Source organism: Podarcis pityusensis, assembly GCF_964106645.2.
Source record: "Podarcis pityusensis genome assembly, chromosome: 8".
NCBI lineage: Eukaryota > Metazoa > Chordata > Lepidosauria > Squamata > Lacertidae > Podarcis > Podarcis pityusensis.
In genome coordinates, this window is record NC_138033.1 from 57,063,178 (window position 1) to 57,072,909 (window position 9,732).

At 39.1% G+C, this 9,732-nt stretch overlaps 1 protein-coding gene across 1 annotated transcript; it reads right to left on the reverse strand.

The window, feature by feature from the left end:
• Positions 1-3,777: 3,777 nt before the first annotated feature.
• Positions 3,778-9,703, reverse strand: CNEP1R1 (CTD nuclear envelope phosphatase 1 regulatory subunit 1). Its single transcript, XM_081015576.1, has 6 exons — positions 9,536-9,703; positions 7,780-7,851; positions 6,466-6,539; positions 5,591-5,700; positions 5,017-5,071; positions 3,778-4,348 (listed from the first exon to the last, which is right to left on the reverse strand). Exons 1-6 carry the CDS (start codon positions 9,558-9,560, stop codon positions 4,307-4,309), a joined length of 378 nt encoding a protein of 125 aa, XP_080871702.1. The 5' UTR covers positions 9,561-9,703; the 3' UTR covers positions 3,778-4,306.
• Between the last annotated feature and the right edge of the window lie 29 nt (positions 9,704-9,732).

The following is a 9,732-nucleotide window of genomic DNA, read 5'->3' on the forward strand; positions in this document are numbered from 1 at the left end:
GAGGGAAGGAAAGAGGGACAGAGGCCAGTGTTGCCAAACAGCACCCTTGACCATCATTCAAGGCATCGTGGGTTGCCCCAGCACATTGGTTGAAAACCACTGCCGCCTTAGACTCATACTGACTGTCCTAAGAAATGGAAAGAAAAAAAGAGGTTTGCGGACAGCAGCCATAGTTTAGCTTTCTGCAGTTTGAAAGTTTTTGCAACTTAGGAAAGCCAGACTTCAAAGATTTTCAGAACCAAGCTGGTGGCAACATGAACCCAAATGCAGAACACTGCTGTATAGACTTAAAACTGAAAAAAAACATTCATGTTATTAAGGTTTTAGAAGCCCGTGAAACAACACGTGTTCCCCTCAAGCATATCTTACAGCACAGTGCTATGCACATTTCCTCGGAAGCAAGTTCACCGGGACTTACTCCTAGGAAATCGAGCCCAGGACTGAAGCATTAGTTTCTATTTATGCAGTACGGCAAAGCGAACACTTAAATAATAAATGCAAGCTGCTTCCCACAGAAAATAATTAGAAAATGAAAGGTCTCTTATACCACATATTAGGTGATCCGCCAGTGTCAGTCTTGGAAAAATCGATGGAATTGTCAGGAAATTGCTTCGTTGCGCAGAAGGGGGAGAAATGATACCCCAAGTTCTCCAGTATATTTGTCTTGATGAGAATCTTTCCCACATATTCCCTGCTGTGAAGTTTCCTCTTCCATTGTCTCAGTTCAAAATGTAAGACTGCAGCAAAGGCTGGGGAAGACTGGCGGTTTCAGTTATCCAGAAGGGGAAGGGGAGTGTTCATTTACATGCTTACGGAAAGTTAGACATGTCCAGACTAGCCCCTGGGGTCGCATGGGCCTGATTTTGAAGAAAATCATTATATCATAACAGCCGTAAAATTCAAACAAGAATAAACACTTTGTAAAGCTAATAATTTGGTACTAATACATCAAATGTTACATTCTGCCCCCCACCAAGATTTCAGAAGTTTATTTATTATTTCACAATATTGATGTGGTGTTTGATTGTAATAAAACCTCTATGAGGTTTGTGAAAGATAAAATCAAAACAGTAAAATTATCAACAAAGGACTATTAAAAACAGCTATTTAAAAACGTTCAAAAATCAACAGTAAGCATGAAAAGATTAAATGCATGTTAGCATTCTACATTTCTGGATAGGCTTGCATAAACAAAAATGTTTTAAGCAGGTGCTGAAGAGTACAGCGAAGGCTTCTGTCTGATGTCAACAGGCAGGGAGTTCCAAAGAGTAGGTGCTGATATACTAAATGATTGATAAGGTCTCACCCATCAGCAATTGTGTTGCAGCATTCTACATTAAGTACCATTTCCAGATCCACAGAGAAGCCCCACAGAGAGTACATTGCGGTAATCAAATATTGAAGTTACCAGTATCTGAACTACTGTGGTCAAGCTGAGTAATTAAACCAGGGCGATCCCATAGACTCATACTGACTGTCCTAAGCAATGGGGTGGGGGGAGGAAGAGGTTTGTGGAGGGCAGCTGTGGTTTGGATTTCTGCAGCTTGAAAGTTTCTGCAATTTAGGAAAGCCAGACTGCAGATTTTTTGGAATCAAGCTGGTGGCAACATGAACCCAAATGCATAACACTGCTGTATAGACTTAAAACCAAATAAAAACAGAACCTATCTTGATCTAGGAAAACAAAAATTGAGATTTATGCAATGTTCAAAGGTCTTACTTACATCTTCACATGCTCTGTAATTTAGATATTAAAAAGATTTTCAGTACTGTAATACTAAGCATCAAGTCCTCCTTTAGTTGCTTCAGTATCAAAGCATCTAATAACTGCCAATTTAGGTGATTGTTTTCTTGTATGAAGGGGTTGCATGCATGGCAAACAAACCAGAAAGTCTTCCCTTAACATTTATAGGTTACCACTTACACCAAACTGGGAAACTGGTTATTAATGGCTTCAGAACAAGACAAGACATTAAACCAACTTCAAACCACAGTGGCTTGTTCTGAACCCCTTAGCCAGAGTTTCATGTTTCAGAAGCCACAGGAAACTATGGTTAATGGAAGACTTTCTGGTTTGTTCTCTTACTTGTTATGTCAGTGGGTCAGCATTTAGTACCAAATACTTGTTCTAATAAGCCCAAGGTATTAGTGAATACCATTAATGAGAAAACTCATATGACTATATTTAAATAAAGGTCTCATCCAATTAAGTTATCCATCTCTAAGTTGCCCCAGTCTGCTAAAGACTGTCATGGCTGTTCTGGGTCTTGTCTGAAATTTTGCAGGAATACAACTACAGTACTGTATAAAATTCCACACCTGTCCTGTAGATGCAGAATTGCAGAAGCTGACCAACTCTATATATCTGAAGCAGAGTTTTTAAAAACTGAATTTTCAAAAGTTGGTAACATGAGAAGCATTAAATGTGAAATTAATAGATTTCAGCACTCCTAACTTTTATATACTTGCAATTTCAAATACAAATGCCAGCAAACATATCATTATAAATAAAATGTTTATTTTATACACAAAAATTTACAGCACTTAAAAACACAGGTGGAGCAAGAAATGCAGAGAAGACTTTGAGAGCACAGGATTTAATTGCAGCATTCAAAGGAGAATTAAACATTGACACAAGTGTAGTTTTGTGTATGTACAAGTGTATGTACAAAATGTACAAGTGTATGTACAAAATCTTCCTTGTGGTGCAGCATTTCCTACACTGCCAGTTGCTTTGTGCTCTTAAAGTTTTATACTCTTCTTAAAATAGCTTGAAACAGGTCTTGTAAAAAGGCACAGGAAGGATTTAAAATTAAATTGCTTTGTGTCAGTATTTCAAAGTCATACTATGCGTAACAGCCACTTTTAAGTTTTAACACTTTTCTGTAATAAAGGTAGATTCAGATGGCTGATTTTGCCTCTTCACAAAGCTATTTCAATTGCCATCCCCAACCCACCAAGTTCCACAGGCATTTAAGGATAGAGAATTTGACTCAGTGGCTACTGTGCATTTGTCATGCCTGATTATGATGATCCAACTGGGCAAAGGGAGGGAAATAGATGGTCTTGCATTAAGTGTCATGCTGCCTGCTCATATAATCAGATAGCGTGCCACAGCTTCGCATACTCTTCCTCCTCCGGGCATTTAACCCTCTCTTGCAATATCAATAATGCAGCTTATGCTCCACTGCATAGTGAATTAATGCATTATGCTAACATTTCTGCCAACCCTAGCTAAAGTCAAACCACAGTTTGCAGCAGTGATTCGAAGCAGGCTTGCAAACTGGCTTGGCACCAAATGTGGTTAGCAAAAACGCTGGCACCAAGGAAGCAGTAACTTTCACTAGCTCAGAAACTGAAAAGAAGTTTCACCTGAGAGGGAAAAGCACACACAGGTCTGCAGGTTGCCTAATGATGCCTAAGGACTCAGGCAGCATTATGTCAGACTGGGCCCAAAGGAAAGTCTGAATCTACCTTGAGCTTTGTTACATTGGTGGCACTTTCTTTTTATCAAGTAATCTGAAGTTAAGCAATACTAGTTTTGTGGCAAAACTACCACAGTGTAAATTTCAGATACAATACATCATTACTGTATGCCCCAAACACACAGAGGTTTTAAAATATTAAAAGCCTAAACATAGAATTTGCTGAAAATAGGCTACTGCTAATGCAAGGAACTGAAGAACAGGAGCTTTTGTGACAAAATTCAAAGTAATACGCACCAAGAAGAGTTCTGACAGAGTAATTTTTTATATATAAAATGCAGCGTTGGGTGGGGAGGGAGATAGCCATGATTAATGAACAAATGTAATGGTAAAACGCTGTGTGAATGGCAGGTTTAAGTATCTCTTCAAATACTGGTTCCATTTTCTGTTTACAGTGATTTGCACATCATAAAACCCATTGAGTCCTTTTCTAAATAGAGGATCCCACCTTGCTGAAGATGAAACCCCAGAGACATACTAATACTGTCTGGCAGGGTTGGAGAACCTGTGTCCCTCCAGCTGCTATTGGACTACAGCTCCCATTATCCCTTACCCACAACTCTGTTTGCTGGGGCTGATGGGAGTCGGAGTCCCCCAGCATTTGGAAGGCTACAGCTTACTCACGCCCTGCTGCCAGAGAAGGAATTGAAAGCATAAAACAGACAAGAAAACGCAAGGAAATTATGAATAAATAAACCAGATGTTTTCACGCTTTTGCTGTCAACTCAACACCCCACAATCCTATTTGGCCTCACTCTCTCAAAGAAAGTTCTTTTCTTACATTTCCACAGCAGCGAGTAGAGTTGAATGGAGATAGTGGGTTACTGGACGTGAAGCCGGGGTTTCAATATTAGTTTTCCAGTCTGGGGAAGAAAGAAATCACTTTCACATTACAGCAACTCCTGCTATGTTGGATTACTTCTCCGTCGTCTTGCTAAGCCTATGCCAACTTGCTGTCCAGATGTTTTGAACTACAACTCCCATCAGCCCGGTCAGCATGGCCATCTGGAGAGAGCCAAGTTAACAAAGGCTGATCTAGCTTAAAGAGTGGAAACTGAGAACAGAGTTTGTTTGCAAGGATTATGAATCTAATTAGCCAGTTATTAGTAGATTAATTCTTTTCTTTTTTATATGTGAACTACAATAATAGGTTCCCAGTCCCCTGTGCAATGAATCTACAGAATTTATAGATTTTTTTTTTTTGCATGCTACAGACCAAAGATAGCACAATATGCACCCTGATTGATCTTTCATTTCTTAATAATTTAAGGATTTCATGTCAGATAAGGAAGGCACTCAGGTTTGTCTACTAGCAACATTATAAGGAATATTTAGGCCACTTCTTATAGAAGGATATAGGGCAAAAAGATCCTTAATGTCTTAGTCCCATGCAGAATAGACCACCTCGAGCACACTGATGGGAGGAAGAAACTAGAAGCACATAGAGTAAACTGGGAACTTAAAGACAATAGAGGATGTAAGACAATGTGTACTGGAAGATTATTAGGCCAGGGAAACCAAAGCCACTTACATCATCACAGGACATGTTGTATTCTGCCAGGACTGTTCGACATCGCGCTGCTATGCTGAACAGAAAACATCAAAGAAACATACCAGTCTCTAGAGTCATGGCAAAGCAAAGCAAAGTGATTGCACTAGAGAGAAGGGGCACTGAAGGTCAGATGGGGAGGTCTCGGGCTGCATTCAGCCCTTGGGTGGTGGTTTCCCACCCAAGTTGTATGCTCTCTGTGTGGTTTTTTTTATCAGTAAAGTAATAGGTAGCAAAGTTCTGTGACTACCCTTGCACTCCAGCTATATCCTGGGAACAATTACCATAGAGTTGTTTTGCAGAGTGGCTGTAGGGTCACACACAATGTTGTGGAAAGCGCCACCCTGAGAGGAGATGATCTTATTCACATGTCACCACAAAGAGGGAGTACAGGAGCTTAGGACCGTACTCCCCGTTCAAGAAAAGTGTTCAAACTCTCTCCGTTCTTTGACTCTGTTCTCAGAGAGAATAGAACAGTAGTTAAAAGTTTCTTCAGTTGAAATTATTGCCAGTGTGATCATGGTTAAATATATGCCAGGTACTGAATAAAGGATACATTGAGGGTGCCACCACTCTTTTATGTATTCCAGCAAAAAACAAACCTATAAGAGTAATACAGCTAACTGTGAAGAATGGATGATTCCATAGAGATGTGAAGAAAGAAACCTAGGAGAAAACCAAACAACGCTTTATGAATACACGATTAGCTTGAAATTAATAAAATTAATACAACTAAAATATTTAAATCTTCATTGGAGAGCACAATACTCAGCTAAAGAATCACCACTGCTAACTTTTAAGGCATCTGTCCACAAGTCTGCTTCAACCTACAGAAGTTGTTTTGATTTTAAAAGAAGCATATTATACAGTCGAGAATGAGGGGCAAACAAGTTACTAATTTTAACACTAATATAAGAGGGGGAATAAATTATTAATTTAGAAATTAATATATAAAGTAACAGATTTGATTTCCCTCTCATTCGCCACTGTGAAAACGGGATGCTGGACAAGGCAGATCTTTGGTCTGATCCAGCAGGGCTCTTCATAAGCTCTGACTGACATAAAGGTCCCAACTTCTACCTTTGCAATTATGAAGGCTAGCAGTGTCCCAAAGAATAGGCACATAGATATGATCTTAAGAACATTATAGCTACTAGATTAAGCTATAACCTAACAAGCCAAAAATCATGATGCAACCAGATCCCTGGTTGTGACACAAACATTGTTCTAGTCCACCCTGGATAGAAATACTGCACTGACACTAAACACGATGTCTAGGTTCGGCTATAGGATACCATGGGGAACTTTCCAGCAGTCTATAAAACCTGTTAATATATGCATAGCATTATGCATGAATTTATGCCACAAGTTCAAATAGATTAAATAGGAAAACAACACAGTAGCAAGACATTTGAGAATGCTACTACCCACCTTCTGCGTTTCAGGATCTATTAACCAGTTCCAGGCACCAGTTGCTGTACAGACTGATACGACTATAAGTATTACTAATGGAAAAGGAAAATGTTAGAAGCAATATATTTGCACAACATATAAGGGATAACTTCTAAAAAAGGTCTTAGTTATTCTCAAAGAACATGACGGTCGTACTAAATTGGGCGATTTACGTTCCACTGAAATAAGTGGAACCTGCAGTTCATTGAACAGCACATCCTGTACCTCATTCATCCTTAAAAAAAAATATCTGCACAGGAACAGCCATCAATAGATAATTCTATGCAATATTCAATAGGCACAAAAAGTCAGAAGAACTGCCTTTTGTTAGGTTAGCTAGTAATTTAAATGTGTTGCAAATTTCCAAGTTCAATAAATACTTCTTCAACACATGGGTATTCAGAGCAGAAGTAACCTCTCTTCCATAGGCAACCATTAACTATAGCAGTATTCAGGCATTCCTCACATGAAAAATAGAAGCACAGTAAAGGGGGCTGCAGTGTTGTGCATTTAGCCCCATCCCTAATGTCCTGGGGCACAATTTCTGCCACTGTGTGCTGCTCCATAGACAGAAGCATGCCTCCATTCAAAGAGCAGACTCTCTGCTACAGAAGTTATGCCCTAAAACAGTTTGCCCCTCTTCACGCAAGTAATGTCTGAAGAGGACTTCTGTTTTTCTAGAATTAGCATGACTGTATTCATTAACTAGCAGCCTTGTACATGGAATTCCAATAAATCAAAAAATCAGTGCAGTTTTGAAAGGTTCAGTCTGCCATCTTCGTTCAAAATAGAATCCAATTGTATTCAAATATAGATGTTTGCTCCTTGATCTCAGGAATCATCATGCAAATTTTGGTGGCAATATCTTAAGAGGTGTTCAAACGCATAGTGAACACATAGGAGACGCAGATGCACTTAAATAGAGATCTTTCGTGTGGGAAATCCAGAATAAAACCCTGCTCAGCTGTAAAGCAATCACAAGGGTCTTGAGTAAGTATCTCTAAGCCTAACCTACTTTATAGGATTGTTGGTATGCTTAAAAAAAAAAAAAGTTGCTGTTCTCATCTTAGTTCCAAAAATAACGGCTTTCAGAAGTTCAGGACACCACTGTACTATAGTTCTCTTTGGCAGTAAGACAGTATTATTTATCCTATATTTTCTTTTCTTATGCAGAATTTTGCATCACAAATATATCATAAAAGCTACTGAAATGTTAATACTACACTATGTAGGTACAATTTGATCGAAGCATTTATAGGCAAATTTGTACTGCTCTTAGAGAGCTTGACTTACTTCTCCAGCGTCCAGTAGCTGGTTGTAAACAAGCTATATATTCAGTAAGCCTTCTTTCAAAAGCCTTGAGATCTGAAAGAAAGAAAGGCAACCATCTAATTAGACTTATGCTGAAATACTATACTTACTGGAAGTAAGCATCATTGAACAAAATGGGGCTTACTTTTGAGTAGACAAGTATTGGATTGTGGTGTTAGACTGTTTTAAATTTACTTTACACTAGTGAAAAAAATGAAGTAGGGCAGACTTTATTCCAGATTAGTTAATCAACAACACATTCACTAGGTTTGACCACCAGCATACAGCTCTCCACAGTTTACCCAAAGGGAATGCAGCACACAATTGAAAAAAGGTTTGACTATCCCCATCATACACATTTTGCAGACATTAAGAAGAGGCTTTCAAAATACTCGGCATAGTTGCCTCTATAGCAACAATAAACAGTACTAATAATAGGTCTAAAATAAGGTCATATTGCACCATCTGTGAAATATCCCCTAAACCCTGCCTTCAGTAATTTTGTTCTTTTTGACAAAAGTTCAGTTACTAGTGGCTTCAAAAAACTCTACAGATTTGCTTGTGTTCCTTTTAACAACCACCTGATTTGCAGAAAGCAATTGAGGAGCAACTTGAAGGCATGGAGATAAAAAAAATAATACTGTCTTATACTGATGTCTAAAATGGAAAGTGTTTTGTAGCACTTAGATAACATAAATAAGTGCTACAAAACACTTTCCTTTTTAGACATCAGTATAAGACAGTATTATCTATCATTTTCCATGAAACCTCCGGAAGTCATTTAACATTGGAATTGTATTTAAAAACAATTTAAATTCCACTATGGATACAGATTGGGATTTAAAAACAAAAACAAAACCCTCAATTCAAGAGGCTTGTTGGAAAAGGAAGATCATGAATTGGTGCCGAACAGATATTATTTATTTTATTTATTTCACAAAATTTATACCACTTATTTATTTTTTAAAAAATCAAATCAGTTTAGAAAGAGAATAAAACAATAAATAAAATTATCAGTAGAAACAGTTAAAAACAACTATGCAAAATATTCCAAAATAAAATAAGCAAATAAACTAAAAACAGATTAAAACATACATCAACATTCTACATGCCTGGATAGAGAAAGGCGCCTGCCTTATATCCATAGGCAGGGAGTTCCAAAGTGTAGGTGCTGTTACACTAAAAGATCTATTTCTTATAAATGCAGAACGGGTATTATGTGGCACCTGCAACGGTGCCAGTTCCGCAGACTGGTCAAGTGGGCATATATGGGGGTGAGGCGCTCTCACAGGTAAACTGGCCGCAAGCTTCGATGGGTACAGCACTAACAAAATGTTATTATGGTGTAAGCTTCTGCAGACCTGAATCCACTTCACAAAAGCTTATGCCACAGCAACAACATTTGTTAATCCTTACCCAGTGCCAAGGTCCTGCAACAAGACTGTCACGGTACGACTCGTCTCTCGAGGACCAGTCTGCTGTTTCAAGGCACAACCACATGGGCCAGTTGGATAGTTGTCAGCCCTGCAGCGGGAGGACAATTTAATCAGGAAGACTAAGTTTTGCAGGTCCAGCCGCTTTCTTTCTCTTCCGCGACGGCTCGCTGCCTCAGAAACTCGTTTGGGGACACTGAGAGGAAGAAAAGGAGGATACAGGACAGGCAAAATGTCCTTTCCCTGGAGGGAGGCTGGTGCCTTTATGACGCCCCCCATCCCGCCTCAGGGGAACCCCGAATTACCTTCCGCCTGTTCCAGCGAGTTCATTGTGAGGGCCAGGGAATAAGGAGAACTCGCAGATTACCACCATTCACAGACGCAAAGTCTATGGTTTCCTTCCTCTTCCTCCACCTCCTCCCTTTCATGTAGCGCCGTAAGCTCTCGAACTTCCTTCAAATCAATGAAAGCGTCGCTTCTTTCTATTGGGCAGTTTCTCCCT

Excerpts from the sequence above, each read along its gene's own strand:
- CNEP1R1 (XM_081015576.1), bottom strand. The coding sequence starts at position 9,560 with ATGAACTCGCTGGAACAGGCGGAAG. Across the intron at positions 6,540-7,779 it reads AGCTACTGGACGCTGGAGAA|TAATACTTATAGTCGTATCA; the intron begins GTAAGTCAAGCT and ends CTTTTCCATTAG. Across the intron at positions 4,349-5,016 it reads ACAACATGTCCTGTGATGAT|ACTGGAAAACTAATATTGAA; the intron begins GTAAGTGGCTTT and ends TTTCTTCCCCAG.